This window comes from Xiphophorus maculatus, chromosome 15 (assembly GCF_002775205.1).
Source record: "Xiphophorus maculatus strain JP 163 A chromosome 15, X_maculatus-5.0-male, whole genome shotgun sequence".
NCBI classification, from domain to species: domain Eukaryota; kingdom Metazoa; phylum Chordata; class Actinopteri; order Cyprinodontiformes; family Poeciliidae; genus Xiphophorus; species Xiphophorus maculatus.
The window spans coordinates 7,706,503-7,724,439 of record NC_036457.1 but is presented as its reverse complement, the minus strand read 5'-3'; the positions used below and the strand labels follow the sequence as shown (position 1 = coordinate 7,724,439).

Here is a 17,937-nt window from a genome sequence, read left to right as displayed (position 1 = left end):
GACTTTGATCACAAAATACATTTTCAAAGAATTGCAACCAATTACAAACTGCCTCGGTTATAGTTTATTAGAAATCAAAAATAATTGCAAACGTTCGAACAAAAAAATTGCAAACGGTTCCCGATGCACATTTACAGTTAATCCATCAGTTAGTCTATCTTACAGTTTGTTTGTCCTTGTTTTAGAGATGTTACAAAAATAAAGTCTACAAGCAGATTTTAACTACGTACATGTGACAGAAAGTGAAGTTAAATAGCATTACAAAGTAATGGATTATATTTGAACAATTTGTTCTCCATCCAAGTGTAGAGATGCATCTAATCACAGCTTCATTTAGCCTTCATGTTTTAAGTAAAACTGCACAAACAAAACCACTGGATTTAAATAAAAAAAAATGGAAAAAACACTTTTTCTGCTTCACAATTTTTTTAAGCATTTGATTTCCTTCTCAGATGTAAAACTGAACTGAATCCATCTTGAAGCTTTAATACTGAATTAAGCAAATCTCTAATTTAAATACCTTCTGTTTTCATGTTTCCCTTTGCAAATTAGCTTAAAAAATATTGCATTGTATGTTTAAAATAAAAAATATTTTAAACCAGTACAATCTGAACAAATAGTTTGGGTTTGTTGTCCAAAACAAGAACTTTATTTTTTTTTGTTCTTTATTCGTTTAAAAGTTTTTAGAATTCAGAGACTGGCAGTCCAGCCATAGTGGGGCTAATTTGCTCATCACCAAATATTTCTAACCATTGGTAGTTGATGCTACCAATGGTTAGTTGATTTGGAAATGTGTTGTTCCTTTCATAAAATAAGCCTCTTTTTCAAAAAAAAAAATGCTTTTTGTTTTTATTCATCTTTGCTTGAAAATTAGTTTGAGAAAATCTATAAGGGGAGAAATACTTTTTCACATCATACTGTTAGTATAGTGAGAAGTTTTATAATTTTAGGTGTCTATCTCCATTTGAGAAGTTAAAAATACCAACATATTGTGGAGTTTTATACAATTCTAGGATGCTACAGCAAATCCTGTCAGTTAAGTACAGTTTTGCCCACTTTCGGCAGCTTTTGTTTTCTAATTATTTAAGGGAATTGTGCCATATCTGCTTAAACTTTGACAGCTTCACAATCATCTGTTGTTGCTGACTTCTTGTAAACCCAGTACTGTGTTTTCAGTGGTGTCAATCCCGATTAAATGCCTCCGTTTGAACCCCTTCTCCAGACACATTCAGCAGCAGTCAAAGAATAAACACTAAATTGAACAAACTAAATATTCCAGGAAGAGGATGAAAGTTTTCCCAAAACAGTGGTTGGATTAAGGAGTTAATGTTTTGCTGGGGGGGGGGGTTGTGTTTTAAAGTCCAGAGTTTTGTGACGTAACAAAACAAACCAGAAGTACCTGCAGTGACTCCATCTGAAAAGAAAAATCAGAGAGCTACATGTGGAAGACTGAACATGAGGCGTCTTAAACTGCTTTAAAATGTTTCTGCTGGTTTAAAGTATATTAATAGGACTCTGTAACAGAAGCAAAAAAAAAGCACTTAAATTCATAAAATCCGTGTGAGGAGATCGGATCCTTTTACTTTCTTCACACCTCAGCCTTCATTTGGTATTGCTGAATGTGGCGATGAGGAGGAACACCACGTTTCCCTGGATATGCAGTGAGATTAAACGGCGAGACGGGGCTTAGCTGTCCTTGTGCAGCGTCTGATGGAGGTGGAGATAAAGTGGCTTCTTTGTGAGCAGCTGCAGTTTCTTCCTCTTAAAGTCCGTTGGCTTCTTGTACCTGAAAAATTTTGAAATCGTAATCGCTCTCTGGAAAGTTAGAGAAGAAAAAAAAAAAAAAAAGACGAGTGAAAAAGAAAACCAAACTCACAGTTCAATGACAATCGGTCCGGGTTTGATCTCGTCCATTTCCATGAAGGCGAAGCATTTTGTGCTGGTGAACCTCTTTTTGGGCTTGTAGTGCTTGAATTCAAAGAAGATAGCTGCTCCTGGGGGAAGTTAGAATTTTATATCAATGAAATAAATATAAGAGGTTTAAAACATTCATCCAATTAAACACAAGAAGCTTTCTCTTTTAATTGACTTCTAAAGTAAATTGATTGGACTGGAAGGTTGATACACTAAAGATTTTAATGCATGTAAATTGTTCATTTATTGCATCGCTTGTGATTTATTGTGAAAAATGTCTTGTCGTAATAAGAATTTTGATTGATCGTTGTCTTGATAAATTCCGATTAGTAATGCTAAATAAACATAAAAAAGATTGGCAGTATTATTTGAAATGTTACTTTTAGTGTTTCCCCCATTGTTTGTTTCACAAGAGCATCAATGAACATCACTAAATTTGAAAATATGATTACATTTGAAGCTACCGTGTGCAAATCGATGATATAATTCACACTTCTTTCAGTAAGTGGTGTTTGAAAGAATTTCTAGTTTTTTCTTGTATTTCAAGAGCAACATTTGTGTTTGTGGTGCTATGAATGCAGTCACAGCCATAAGGTTACATAAAGAAGAAGTAATAAATAGTTTTTTTAAATCATAATTTGAATCATTATCACACCATTAACACAAAATGTTCCATATCACCCATTTCTACCATCATGGCTCTGAATTTCTATGTCAACACTGCTGCCAGGTGACGAACCCAAAAAAAGAACAGAACCGCCACTGAATCAGCTGTAAATAGCAAATGGACGATGACAGTCGTTACCTTTTGGTAATTTCTCCACATGCCTCTGAATTTCTATGTCCACGCTGAAGTGAATGTACGTGTCTTCCTTCATGGTGGCCACAGGAGTGTCCTGCATTGGGTTCAGATCAACTCCATTCACATCTGAAGGCAGAACACACACATACACACACGGAGACAAACGGATGTTTTCAGGACTGGAAGACGGTTCACTTTCAAAGCCATGGAGAGGTTTCCTTGAGTTAAAGAAGATGGCAGCCGAATCCTTACCTTTGACGCTGATGCTCATGTACGGGTCGATGCACTGGCCGGCGTCCTTCAGCCCAATTTTCTCTATTCTTAGTGTGAGTAGCGTCATCCCAGGTTCTGACGGTAACCGCGGCAACAGAGTACCTGTAACATAAGATGTGACACAGGGTTTTCCAGTACAAAAGAGCGACTAGCTGTGATTATGGAGACTTGAAGGTTGTGTTTAAGTTTTCATTTTAAAATAATTCTAATAGGACATTTCCATAGAGATTTTTGGCACACTAATACTAAAAATAATATGAGTTACAACAAAATGTTATTGTCCTTTGGGAGTAGAAAAGTATTTTTGAACTGAAAAGAGTATTCTGTTTGAGAAAAGTTAATTTAAAAACAACTTAGTGGTGGGCATTTACTATATGGTTTATCATTTATCATGATAAATTTCTTATTACGGTGAGAATTTTGATTTATCGTTGTCATGAATAATTCCAATTAAGGATGTTTAAAGCCCCCCAAAACTGTCCACATTGTCAGGATTGTTAGCTTTACTATTTTCTCCTCTGTTTGTTCAATTTCTCTGTGAGAAATCGCACCGGGAGCTCTTGGTGGGAATGTTTCTGTCGATCCTGCTCCTGCAGCAGCATCGTCCTCTGCCTCCAGCTCCAAGTTCTCCTCCTCACCCGGAGCCAGAATTTTCCTAACAGAGAGTAAGAAAAAAAAACAAACTTATTTTTTTCCTCAAGATAAAACCTCACAGAAACCTGCTATATTACAGTTTCTCCACTAACTAAACTTAACCTGGATGGGTAGAAATGCTTAAAATGTATGCATCAGAAATACTGTAAAGGTTCTGTTGTTATTCCTTCAATGCTAAATGTGCAAGCTGATCATTTTTAAATAGAAACATAATCCAAGATAAGCATAAAATTGTATTTTAAAAACTTTCTTAAGTTTGTTACATACACAAAAACCACCAAGGATTCCCTTATCATGACAATAACAACAGATATAAAAAATAAGTACGGTAGTTTTTCTGAACCTGAACATAGATATTATGCTTCTAGTGGTATATAAATATTTGCTTTCCAGCTGACTATGCTGTTAGCGGTCATCAGCAATACATGCTTTTATTTCATTTGAACACTTTTCAAAAAATATCTTTAGGAAAAACAAAGAAATCCAAAATATTTCAGCAAATAGATAAGGCATTCAGTGATGGAAACTCACCTTAATGGCACTGGCTGGACATCGAAGGGAAATTCTTTGTTATAGGTGAGTATGTTCTTGATTACTGTTGAGAAAAGGGAAACGATGGCCACATTTTAACAGCCGCTCTTATAAATTAGAGGTCATTCACATTCAGTCACTCACTGAGCTCCAGTTTCTTCAAGTCCTCTAACTTGAACTCCTCCTTTGACTGGGTGCACTGGAGACAAACAGACAAATTATTATATAATATTCTGAAGAATATGGCTAACGTGTGCCAGTGCAGAAACTTGCTAACCCGAGCTACGTGACGATGCAGGGTGGTGGCAGCATTGTGCTGTGAGGATTTTGTCATTCAGTAGTGACAAGTTAGTTAAAGTTGATCAAAAGATGAACTTAGCTGAATGCCCTAGTCAAAGTAATGATGGAAAATCAAATTCAGAGTTTCTGGCAAGACTTGAAAATTGACATTCACAGATGTGCTTCATCCAGGCTCAATAAGCTTGAGCAGTTTTGCAGATAATTGTTATTTTAACATAAAAAATATGAGAAGGTTCAAGGTGTGTGCAATAAAGTATGTAAAGATCCTTTTTTTTTGCTTCCTTAGAAGAAATCAGGAATGAAAAAATACTTCCATACGAAAAAGAATATTGTTACTCCATCATTTGGGGCATGTAGAGGTACCAGTCTTTTTGCATGTCAGGTAACTGCAAAATTCAACCCCATGCTCCATAAATATTCACAATGTGACCTCTACATAAGTCCTATTAAACATTTTTAATAAGTTTACATCCTCATTTGCACACATACGTGTCACTTCTGAGTGAAAGATAAAAAAAAATGGGAGGAAACTTACTGTTGCTGCAGAGATAAGAGAGGAAAAAAACACTTTCACTGTGTAACTGAGCATGCTCAGGGATTCAGCCCACCAGACACCAACATGTGGATTCGCTCGGATTAAAATCTGATTTCATTTCATATATCAGGATACAATTTAAGGTGCTATTAAGTTGCGACTTAGGAGTATAATAAATGCACTCCTAAGAATTATTTTGTGCTTGTGCAGCATTAAATAATTTTAACCATAGCATTATACTTAACAGTAGTGAATACTCCTCTGAACGTCTTCTTAGTGACCAAGCACCAAGCCCCCTAGGCCTGTTAATGTTTTCATTTTATAAACACCTGCTAGGACATAATATTCTGTCTTTAAATTCAAATTGTTAACCCAGTGATGTTCAGCTGGTTGCGGCACCCATCACTTTTATCAAAAGTGTGCAGTTCTGCAATATATGGCAATATATATTTTTCTGAACTGAACAATTTCAAAATTTATCCCAACAAAGGTTTATAATAAAAATCCAGTCTCGATACAAACCGATATGATGAATTGGTTATGCCTGTGATACTCGTTAGTAGAGTATCAATATATAATGTTGAACAGATGAAGCACTTGAAAACTACAAAAAAAAAAAGTACTTTTCGTTCAATATTTTGTATCAAATTAGCGACACATTATTTTAGCAGCAGTAGGAATACAGACCTGCAAACTGGCACTTCTCATCTCTAGGCATGTTGCAATCTTTCCTAAGTTTTTCTATAAATGATATTAAAAAAAGAAACACAAACAGTTGTTAGCCTGACTGCAGCAGGTGAGTGATTTAGAGAAAAAGCAGGAGATAAAAATGAAAGGATTACCTTCTGCTCCTCTGTGAAATCTGAAGAATTTGTAGACTGGACCTCCTTTTGTAGTTGTCTGGCTAGACTGGATGAAGTGACACAAACAGATGATGTAATCAAACACTTTAAATGATCAGACATCAACTCTCATCATTTTAAAGATCCTAGACATTTTTTTCCAAACAGTTATGGTGATCTGAGTATAACATTATTATGAATTTTGCTAACTTACTGAATTCCTACTAATCCAATAATTTAAAAAAAGGGCTTTAACTTTTTGGTCTCCAAGCAACTTTCAATTCAGGCCTAAACTACATCTAAAATACCAATTAAACCCCTAAATCTGTAATTTTTACAAACATGAAAAGGTGAAAAAATCCACAAATAATCTCTGTTTAATCCAGGATACTCTCTTCTAATTTGCTAAATCCAGGAGTCACCGATTTGGAAATTAAGATGATCCAAGTTAGTCAAGCTAACGCACAAGAGGTGGTCCAATGCCATACTTGAATTCAGAACTGTGTCGTTTTAGTTTATTGAACCTATTGGTAATATGACTTGACTAGGATTTTAAGAAGGTTGAAAGCTAATAACTTATGCACGCAACTAACCAGACTTTAACTGGTTATAGGACTCTGAGGTCTGAAAATGTATGCGATTTTGTGACGAAAATGTTATTGAGTATGAATTTAGCTCAAAAAAGATACCGATGCAAACATCTGATTGTTTTTAGAAATACGCATTTTAAATTTTTTTATAAAAATTGAATAAAATCTACATTATTATTTATTTATTTATTTTTTTTTTTCATGTTTTTCCAGACATGGAAAATGATACTTTTCGAGACCGAGCAGGGACTCTGGCGCCCCCTGGTGATAAAGAAAGTGAATTATCAGGTGGTCTTGATGTTTATTTTTATTATCGAAAACATTTGTTGCAAATGAATATTTTGACAAGAGTCACAGCCCGAAATAACTTGCAGTGAGCGGGATTTTCTCCGAGAAGGACAAAGCTTTTCCTCTCATATGAAACCCACCCATAACAATGAGAGGGTGTGGCTGACTATTTCTCAATACTCTGAGGAATATTGGCTCTTTTCTCCCTCTCTTTCTGCCCTGCACAACACGCAGCTCTGTATGGTTTTCCATGACCCGAACTCTCCATCAAACAGCTGGAGCTGCTGCTGCTCTGGATGAAGCAGGGATGCAACACACGCGCACACACACACGCGCGCGCAACCCACTCCTTCTGCAACAAATGCCACATCACGTCATGGATGGGAAGGGTTTATTTACTGCTGTGAGAGCGCATTGACAGCTCCCAGCCCAACTTCTTATGAACCCGTTATCTGCCCTGCAGGTTTCTGGACATGCAGCTGTAAACATTTTTTTAAACAAAATAAAAGGAAGCAGCGCTGCTTTCTGGATAAACCACCGGGGACAGACAGGACACACATGCTGAACTTACATTTGGTACTCGTCTATCGCCTCCACTAATTGCCCCCACGAGTCAAAGTCTGTGCCTTTCTTAAAACTGGCGTGCCATTTCTGAACAGTCTTGTTGACATCAGACATTTTGGCGGGGCGGGTGGTCGCGGCGTTCTCAGGGCAGCATAGCCGAGGAGGAGGCTCCTCTACGGGGGGCTTCCAGCTGCGGCGACAGCGGCGTCCAGTTCGGCTGGGATATCTGCCGTCCGGAGAGAGACGCACGGATCGGGACCCGGTGACACCCCGACCAAGCCCTTTCTGCCTGCTTCAGCCCTGATGTCGCATCCGCAGGAGAGAGGAAGTCCCGCCTGGAGCTCGGGGTGCGCCTGTTTCGGGATGCGGGGTCGCCCGAGTGGACGTCAGTTACATAATGACACACAATATGGTTGAAGTTCCAGTCATATTTAGCTACTGCTGTAGTAAATTGCTACCTGGACACATAAAAAAGTTTATTAAATTCAAAAACATTTGAAGAATATATGTTAACGGTATATTCAGGCAGAAGATACAGAGCAACCAGAACAAGAACCAACCGTCTCAGAGACAGTTTCTACCCGATAGCAATAACAAAACTAAATGCAATCAAAAACAACCATTAATCATCATAAATGATGTATGTGGCTGTTCTTACTTTTTTTTTTTTGCCAGTTGTTTGTTGATTCTTGCGTTGTGTGTGAATTGTGAGACAGTTATTTTTTGTTTTTGGGCATGTGCACCGACTGATGGCACCCTTTGAATTTCGTTGTCCTTGTGATAATGACAATAAAGATTTATCTTATCTTATCTTATCTTATCTCTTATCTTATCTTATTCTTTCTTATTTTTGAATAACGAACTCTATGTTCTGCTACATTGACCTTAACTCGGGCAAGTGAGGCCTGCAGTACCTGGTGTTCAGACCGCTTTTTTTTCTGGCTTTCTTTTACAGACTGCAAATTTTGCAGTCTGTAAAATTTGATAAGCTTTTATTTTTTCCCTAGTTTCCCCCCCTAACATCATCTCTGGGAAAAAAGGAGAAAAAAGAGGGGGACTTTATTTGTTTTTGATAAGATCACTTTTTCAACAACAACAACAACAAAAAAGAGACTTTATTATTTTATTATATTATTATTATTTTTCAAATGGAAAATACATAAATTAATAGATCATTCAGTGATATTTAATGTATACGTAAAGGAAAAAAATGTGTTTAAAATATGAGGATGAATTATACATTGTTTGGTTGTCTGCAAATAATGAATTACTTTTATTTATTTACAATAAAAATGCTCTTGCTTGAATAATCAAACAATAAATAATGACAATACAATTAGCAATAATAATAATAATAATAATAATAATAATAATAATAATAATAATAATAATAATAATAATAATAATAATAATAATAATTTATCTGTGGCGCTTTTATTTTGAAAATAAACTAACCGTTTCCGGCTTCTCTGGTAGCGTTGCAGAGCTTCAACGCTAGCACAGCAGGCAGTTGCAGCAGCGATATGGCAGAGAATTATAACGTTGGTAGGGTGTTTTAGGTCGAAGTGGCCCCCTACCGACATGAGATAACATGGAGGGCGTAACAACGGATTGCTGCTCGGCTGAGGAGGATGACTGCTCAGACTCGGAGGTTTTATGTCTCATGAGAGTCGGAGAAACCTCGGACTGGCTCCGTTTGTTCGAAAACGCAGAGGTGCAGTTGGCTAATGTTAGCTAACAAGCAAAACTTAATGACTGTGAAGTTTTAAAGTTTATACATAAGTGACTGGTTGCCTCTTTAAATACGTAAATATATCTATTTATCTATTGTGTGTTATTTGTGTGTTTGGCATTCAGTGTGACGTAATTCACATTTTTTTATATCAAAGTAAAGCGCTGCAGAGGAAGACTGGGTTTCATGTTTATTTTTGACTGTGCAGGTCACTGTTGGACGGGGTGTAGAGGTAACCCACCAGCTGTTATCTTCAACCTGCCCTCTTATGATCTCCAGGCTGCACTGTTCCTTCAGGCAAAAGGAAGACGGCCAGTGGACAGTGACGGACAAGAAGGTGACCAGGTTTCTTTTGAGCTAAATACTCAATACGTCTTTACGTAGTTGCCTCTTTTCTCCTCAAACATATGTAGTTAAAGTCTAACTGATGCTTAATGAAACTCATTTCTTTTTGACTCGATACGTGCATTTATGTTTTATATTAAAATGTATTAAAATGCTATTCCTGTTAGTGCTAGCCAGTTCTCTCATTGCCCCAATATAATCTTTGGAGTTCCGCAAGGTTCAGTCTCAAGTCCATTCATTTTTTCTCACTGTTTTGTATTATAAATTATATATAGTCTGTTTTGAAAATTTTTTGCACTTGTATACTAAAGACACCTCTGCGAAATACCTTTTGTATGCCCGGCTGGTGTTTTTTCGTTGTTTTTTTTGACTCGTGTGGGCCTTTTGAACCTTATATCTCAGTCCACTGTTTAACCTGAATTAGTAACTGGTTCTCATGTAATTACATTGTTCTAAATGCATAGATTTCCTTCGATTCCTGTTGACTGTTGTCACTGTCCTGTTCTCTTCTTCTATTACAGTCAAATTCTATTCTATCCTTTATAACATCTATAAGAAACTATGGCTTTAGCAAAATGATGCAAATGAGTAATGGAAGAGCTAAACTTTCTTTTCAGTAAATAATGGGAGGTGTCATCCCGAGAAGACAAAAGTTGTGTACAGTTTTCACCTTTCTTAGATCTCAAATTTCCATCCCTAACTTTATAGCTTGTTAGAGACGACTCTAAAATGCAAATCAGGTGATACAGAGAGACTAACAGAAACAGGTAATGCTGCTTGTAACAACATAAACTATGTTCTTTAACTCTTCTGTTTTCTATTATTTTGCGCTTCATGTACTACAGCAGCTTTTATATCCTGTGTTACTTTCCTTCCCAGAGTCTCAACGGTGTGTGGGTAAATGGAGAGCGGATACCTGCTGAGCAACCCCATCTGCTCCAACTCGGAGACTCCATCCAGCTTGGAGTTCCTTTATTAGGGACCAAAGTGGAATTTGACTATATCCTCATCCAGCGGCCCCTCAAAGACATTAAGCCCTACCTGGTAAAGGAACATAGAGAGGATACCAAAGCAGCCCACACACCCAGAAAGTTCAAGAGGAAGTTGGGCGTAGAAGAGGTCGAGCCTTCTACCTCCAAGCACAAGCTCTACCGCTGCTCTTCTGCAGATAAATCGTTCGCAAAGCCCTGTCCTCTGTCTCCTGTGAAGGCGAGGCGGCAGCTCAGTCACACACAGCCAGAGGAGACAGTAACCGGCAGAAAGGAGCATGAAGGAGAGCTGCCTCCTTCCGATGGATCCAGTTCTGTCTGGGACCTCGACAACCTGCAAATGTAAGGCAGAAAGCTTCTCCAATTGGTTGTCTTGGTTACGTTTGGTCAGTTAGTTTCCTGTTATTAATGGAGGATATTTGACTTGATAATTTTATTGATTGATTAACTATTTTTGCTTCAGCTTTATTTACTTAATTAACACCCATGTCTATCTGGATTGACATGGGTTGTCTATCCAACTCGTTTGTTGGAGTATATCAGTTTTATTTAGAGTTCAGGGTGCATTTGCTAGTTTTTATCAGTTATCATTGGCTAAATATAGCTTAGTTTTAGTATGTTTTTTTATTAGTTATTGTAGTTTTTTCATACTTTGGTTAATTTTTAGGTGCAGAATTCACCTAAAAATGAAAGTATTGTGATTATTTATACACAGATTGGGTAAAGAATATTTAACAGAAGATACAATTTTCAAAAAATCAATTTAATTATTGTTGATTAGCTAACCTACTCTGACGTTTTCTCCACAAAATTGCTGTGGCCATTTTGTGGATTAGGTAAAGTGCCACCAGAAGATTACAGAGTGCCGTAATTTGCAGACGATATAAACAGATTGTGTGTGTGTGTGTGTGTGTGTGTGGGGGGGGGGGATTTCACATTTGTTTGAAAGGCTAAGTTGATTCATGAACACAAAATATGAATATTACAATGATCATTTCCGTATGTTTTAGTTTTATAACGCACAATGTAATTCCAGTAAGTTATAGTTTTTAGCCACTAATTACCATTTTTATTCATTACAGTTAACAAAAATGTTTTCTCAATTTCAGGTTTTGTTATTTTGTTAGTTTTAGTGAACTATAACAACCTTACTAGATGGACAGTTGTTTTGCCAGCTGCACAGTTTGGAGTTTCTCCTTATTTCTTGTTTTTTGGAGGGATTTTAAGTGTTAAGGAGCACACCGTGTTAAATATTTGCTTTCTGTTTATGTGTAATTTCTTTACAAACAGGTTTTCCTGTTAAAATTAAAAGGTAGAAGAGGAAAAGACATGTTATCTTTTTGTCTCTGCAGGTACAGCCAGAATATCCTGCTCCTGAGGGAGCAGGTTAGCGACACGCAGAGGCAGGTCGAGTCTCTGGAAGGCGAGCCCAGGCAGGCGGACCCTCTGCGGGGAGAGCAGGTCCGGGAGCTGCAGGGTCAGCTGGAGGCGCTCAGAGCCAAGATGCACCGCATGGAGACGTTAGAGAAATCCTTCAGTGAAACAAAGAGGCAGTTAGAGGTGCACTGTTTTTCTTTTTTTTGTTCTTACAACATGGTATAAATTCAAAATATTAAGCTTTTATGCATTTAAAAGACAAAACTCCTGTATAACTATCACTTACAGAACTTTGAAAAAGTATTCATACTTCACAGTGCTTCTATGTTTCATATTTATTCTCAACGAAACTGTATTCATTGTTAAACTCAAATACGTTATTGATCAAGTTGCATTCCTACTTAATCAGGAGCAGAAAACCCAACAGCAAGAGGAGTTAATGAAAAAACAGCTTGAAGAGGCCTTACAAGAGGTGAGAAACTCAAAAAAAGCTTCTTAATAACTGTTTATAACAAATAACTGTTATATGAACCCATTTATAGTGATTTTGTGTATAACAAGATCATCACTGACAAACTAAAGCAAGCAGTTTTTTCTGCTCTGTTTGCCTATGTTGTGTGTATGTGTAACTTCAATTTGATATTTATTTTCAACAGCAAAAAAAAGTGATAGATGAACTCGCCCTCTCTCGTAAAGGCTTTGAGGAAATTATATTGGCTAAAAACAAAGAGCTAGAAGTAACGAAGGTATGCTTTAATTTATAATGTTTTATTTATTTTCTTCATGACTATCAACTTCTAAATCTTTCTGTTTGTGCAGGAGGAGAAAGAAAAGGCGAGAGCGCAGAAAGAAGAGGTAGTCACTCAAGTTACTGAAGTCCTAGAGAACGAGCTTCAATGCATCATCTGCTCAGAGCTCTTCATTGAGGTTGGTTTATAACCATTTCATCTCTACTCTTTCTAATGTTTTATGAAACCACTAGGGGGCGCCTCAAATCAGATCTAATAATTAGCTGTCTAAATAGTACAACTCAAAACAAACACGAAACTGGCTAAAAAAAAAAAAAAAGTCCTGTATTGAATAGTTATTTTGATTTTTAACATCTCCACTCGCTCCTGTTCCAGGCTGTCATCCTGAACTGTGCCCACAGTTTCTGCTGTTACTGCATCAAGCAGTGGCGCAATAAAAAAGACGAGTGTCCCATCTGCCGCCAGGCCATCCAGTCCCAAACCCGCTGTCTGGCTTTGGATAACTGCATCGACCGCATGGTGGAGAACCTGAGCCTGGACATGAAGGCCCGGCGGCAGACCCTCATCACTGAGAGGAAAGGTATGAGGTGCGTTCTGATGGCCGTCTGTAGTCATAGGCACTCATACACCTGCACATTTTCATACATTTTCATTTTGCAATAAAATATTTGTTGCCATGAATTTCAGTTCCAGCCAGAAAGTTGTATTCACTCATGATGGGCATGAATGCCATCAGTGTGTCATTTGTCATAAACTTATTTAGTTCATTCTTTTCTTAAAGAGTATTTTGTTGAAACCTTGCAACAAACACCATTAATGTTTCATGGTATAGACGGCTTTGAAGCAGAGCCGATACATTTTTAGTTGTCTTGAAATCAGGGAGCTTGTAGGAAGTAAGAGTGCAGCGATTTCCTTAACGTTTGGTTATCAGCCGATAATTGCTTGTGAAACTGATCTTATCTGCCTCTGCTAAGGTCTGAAAATTGCCCAAGTGGATTATTAGCAATCATCTCCCCGGTGTTGTCAACTTACTATAATTTGTAAATTTTCAGAAAGCTCTCTCTTTTTTTTATTTTTTATTTCAAAATAGCATCTAGCGACTAAAATAGAAAATTTGGTTCTGTATTATTGGAGACATTAACATCAGTGTCAGTTATAAAATCAAATGTATTACCCAAAATCAAGAACAGCAGGTCAACCTTTTTAAAGATTGGTGATTGGCCGGAACAGAACAGTCGGTGCAACCCCTAGTATAAAGTTAATATTATCGATCCCAGATGGACGTGTTTGGGGCGTTTTTTTCTTTTTAAACATCCAGTTGTGTCCAAATTGCAACCATCTAATTGTTGATTTGACAATATGTCGAAGAACTTTGAGGGTAGTCCTAAATCTTCGTTATTCCACCCACTTTGAAATGTGCTAGAATCACCATCAGCAACACACTGTTATCATGATGCTGCCACCACCATGCTTGACACTTGGTAGCGTTTTTAAGAATAAAACCCTCATTCTGACTCCTGAAAACACGTTTCTTGGCCAAAACGTTGGGCATCTGAAATCAAATAATGGAAATAATATTTAAGTAAAAGACAAAATTATAATTGTAGGTTACAAATCTGGTTGCACGTTTTTAAGGCAGTAAGAGAGGCACTGTACATCAACAGCAGAGGGGCTTGTGGAAGGAAATAAATATTTCAGACACAAGATGGCAGTACTATAGAGCATGGTGATTTAACTTTTTGTGCTGGGTATTTTTGAGAACACAGTCAAAAAGCTAAAGATAACCCATGAAACTAGATATTCATTTGTAAGAGACAAAAATGGACCAGACTCACACTGTGCTTATCTCCATGCTCTCCAGCAGCCGCCATCGCCGAGGTGATGGTGATCCACGATGACGACAGTAGCAGGACCAGTGACAGTAGCATGGTGTCCATAAACAGCAGTCTCAGCTCTGTGGTCTCTGTGGAGACGTACAGCAGCATCCATGTGGACTCTGGGGACAGTTTTGATGAATTGGAGGATTAGTCCTTTTTGTTTTTGTTTTTTTTCTTAAATGTGAACAGGACTCTGTAGAGTTTTAGAATTCCCTGGAATGTTCTGGGGAGGTTTAGGATATTGTACAAAACGTTTTGGTCTCACCACGAGTCCACAAAATGTTCCTGTTTTTGTAATGAGGCCATTTTGAGTGTTTCTGTGGATTTTCAGCGACGGGAATAAAGTTTCTTCCTATGCATTTTCACTATCATTCCTGCACATGTTCTTTTTTGTGTTTTAGCTTTTCATACACTGACATCTTATAATATTTAAAACGTCTTTTACAACAGATGATAAACAAAGTGTTTCTTTATTAGATAAAAAGTAATTTTTTATAATTTTATGCAAGATTATGTTATGTGGTCTAATTCATGTTCAGCCCACAGATTGTCTATTTTGTGTCATCATCATTTATCCACCTGAAAAGATTTATCAATGTTTAGAATAAATACAAGCACCATACATCAGCTCAAAAAATAATGTTTTAAAGATATTGCCTAAGATTATTAATTATTAGATGTCAAAAACACCAACTTTCCTATAAATCTGAAACAAATTATGAAGCATGATGTTCTTTGTGTGGGTTGATGAATCATGATCACTTTTCAGCATCACTTGTGTACAATAATTTGCAAAAGCAATGCAATCCCCTGAGCCATTTTACATTATCAGAAATTTCTCACATTACAACCACTTTTGATTTAGTTCCCTTTTTTTGAATAAATTAGTTTTGAAAAGCATTATGTAGGATGCTTAAGCAAAAACATAGTAGCGGGTCAGATTTGATGGGAGAAATAGATGATGCAAAAATACAAAGCAATACTGAAAGAAGCATGTTTCAGGCTGGAAAAGACTGAAAAATATGTCACACTTCAAATATAAAATCATTCTTTATTATTCCTCCATAAGTATGTAAGTATGTTGGCCTATCACTACAAGTTAAGGTTTGTGGTTGTAAAGTGACAAAATCTGAGAACCTTTAACTGATTTGAATATTTTTGCAAGGCGTTACCATGAAATATTAAAAAATATATATAAAGCTGTAATTTAACCCTTTCATGCGTGAATTATGATCCTTTGTGTCAGAATTTTTTTTCCATTTTTAAAAATTTTTTCTTAAGGCATTAAAAAGGTAGGACATTTTTTTGGTAAAAATAATTTTTTTTTTATTTTTATGTGATCAATTGTAATTTTGTCCAAATACAAAGTTGTTATTTGAAAAATACATCAGTAGTATTGTTCCTTAGGGGTTATCTGATGTCACAATATTTTTTTTACTTGCAAGAGTCGTCTACAGGGACCAGGTCGGTTCTCATGCTTTTTTGTCTGTCGGCCATATTGTATTTAACAAAAATAATTTCTTGCATTTGCAGCTGATGGCCAGTAGTTGATGGTATATTTTATGATGCATTAGTGTCCACTTCAGTGGTCTGTGTGCATTTATAACATAAAAATCCACAGGAAGCACAAGAAAATGGATTTAAGTTAGCTGTCCACTGTAGTGACCACTATGCATGAAAGGGTTAAAATCCAGATAAGAGCTAAAATAAATCAGAACATTCTTGTTGATTGGTAGAAATTATTCTGCATTTGCATATGATGAATGATAAAAAGACAAACGTTGTTTTGGTGCAGAGTTTCTCTGCCTTCTGGGAATCGCTTGCCTTGCAAACCAGCTGAGCTGAAAGTACGTGTTAGCAGATAATGAGAGAGCACCAATCACTCCCTCTGGCTGCATCTTAGATTTTACCTCAGCTTTCTCTGCTTTCGCTCAACCAAAACGCAATTTTCAACCAGTATAAAAAAAGCTTTTATATATTACATAGTTAATTCAGACATTTAATACAGGTTCTTGTGTGAAAGAAAGCGCTTACTTGGGCTTAAACTCAAGAAAAAAATCCTCGTTTGTTTCTGCTGAAACCCTCAGATAGTAAAGTGAAGTGTTTCCTGATTATATTAGTCAAACACAAATGAAGTTATTAAACGAAGGCGTTTATTATTAAGAGAGAGAAAAACCCAAACCTACAATATTTAAATTGGTTTGATGTTCTGAAACACTGAAGTGTGAAAAACATCCAAGAAAAAAACAGAAACCCAAGACGGGGAGAAAACACTTTTTCACACCACTGTATCTATTAATAGCACTTTTACTTTAAAGCAAACATGTGGCTTTCCCATTTAACAGTATCACACATAAATTTATCAGTAGCTTTGGGTGTGGGTGTCAATTCTACAAAAAGATTTCTATTTCTAAAGAAATGTTGGTCGGTCAAGCCCTTCTGTCTCCTGTTTTTCCGAAATTAAACGCTACGTTGCTTAGGAACTAATGCAACACCTCTTGGTGTTATGAGAGCAAACGGATGTGTGATGGCACAAGTGGTGCAATATTTTTAAAGCACACTGTTGTCACATGGTGCTGTGGAAGGACAAAGGTGTTTCTCCATGTGTTAAAGTAGTTCTCCAGACATTTGAGGGCAGTTCAGTGGTGCTAAACAGCTGATTTCTTCTGTTTTTGTCAAATATTTCCATTCCTTGAACAAACTGTAATATAAAAATTTATCAGCTAAACATAACTAAAGTGAATACGGTATGATGTGTTGTGATCAGTTTCTTGGTTTACGCGACATATACTTTTTTTACTTGGAACTTGCTGATTTGAAAAGTTTTTATTTTTCCATAAAATCAGTTAAAAACTGCTTTTTGCATAAACAGAGGTAATATTTGTCTGAAGCAGATAAAAATAAATAAATAAATAAATAATATAACTTTCTGGACTCATGACCACCTTGTGTGTGTAATCTGAAGATTTCCAAGAATATGCCATTTGATTTATACAGATCTGAAACTATAGATATTTGCAGCTGAATTATGTTGTTTCATCCCAACGCAATAGATATGCAGACTGATATCTGTGTGGTGCCTTGTCATTCACAAGCGGAGTCACCTAGAGTACACATGGACAGCAGTACATGGAGTAAATTCGCCTTCTGCGTTGGCTGATGTCATGCCACTCCATTAAAGCCGAACTACAAGGGCAGCGTGTGTCCGTCAGGCTGAATTACACAAACACAGGACTGATGGACTGCCTGGGGAGTTCAGTTGGAGCCTTTCATCTTCCAGTCCAACTGAACGTCAGATGCACGGAGGAAGCTCCTGATACCCGTAATAGCCATTATTCTCTCCCTGACACAATCTGTGTGGCACATATGGGAAACATGGTTATAACGGGTTTATAAAATCAATTCCTTCCCAATTTTCTGACTTTGTCAGTCAAGAAAATAGAAAAAATGTACTGACTGTTTATGTAAGTCACAAATTAAAATATCTGAAGAGATGGATTTTATCTAGGGATGTCAAAGATAAATAAAACTACAAAGGCATTCTACCTTTTTCAGATTTCAATTTAGAAAAGAAA

General features: G+C 36.8%; 2 protein-coding genes across 5 annotated transcripts; one reads left to right on the top strand and one right to left on the bottom strand.

The window, feature by feature from the left end:
- Positions 1–51: 51 nt before the first annotated feature.
- Positions 52–7,656, bottom strand: aida (axin interactor, dorsalization associated). Its single transcript, XM_023347379.1, has 10 exons — positions 7,301–7,656; positions 5,852–5,918; positions 5,697–5,750; positions 4,319–4,373; positions 4,175–4,238; positions 3,541–3,644; positions 2,969–3,091; positions 2,720–2,842; positions 1,877–1,994; positions 52–1,786 (listed from the first exon to the last, which is right to left on the bottom strand). The coding sequence occupies exons 1-10, from the start codon at positions 7,405–7,407 to the stop codon at positions 1,687–1,689; spliced, it is 915 nt and encodes a 304-aa protein (XP_023203147.1). The 5' UTR covers positions 7,408–7,656; the 3' UTR covers positions 52–1,686.
- A 1,094-nt stretch (positions 7,657–8,750) lies between these two features.
- Positions 8,751–14,733, top strand: rnf8 (ring finger protein 8). Of its 4 annotated transcripts, none has more exons than XM_023347197.1 (9): positions 8,751–9,007; positions 9,234–9,362; positions 10,250–10,701; positions 11,712–11,919; positions 12,146–12,208; positions 12,393–12,482; positions 12,556–12,663; positions 12,861–13,065; positions 14,350–14,733. In XM_023347197.1, the coding sequence occupies exons 1-9, from the start codon at positions 8,885–8,887 to the stop codon at positions 14,511–14,513; spliced, it is 1,542 nt and encodes a 513-aa protein (XP_023202965.1). In that variant the 5' UTR covers positions 8,751–8,884; the 3' UTR covers positions 14,514–14,733. The 4 variants fall into 4 exon arrangements, with proteins under 4 accessions (XP_023202965.1, XP_005803177.1, XP_023202967.1 ...); XM_005803120.3 differs by having other exon boundaries at positions 14,347–14,733; XM_023347199.1 differs by having other exon boundaries at positions 12,861–13,072; positions 14,350–14,626.
- Positions 14,734–17,937: the final 3,204 nt, after the last annotated feature.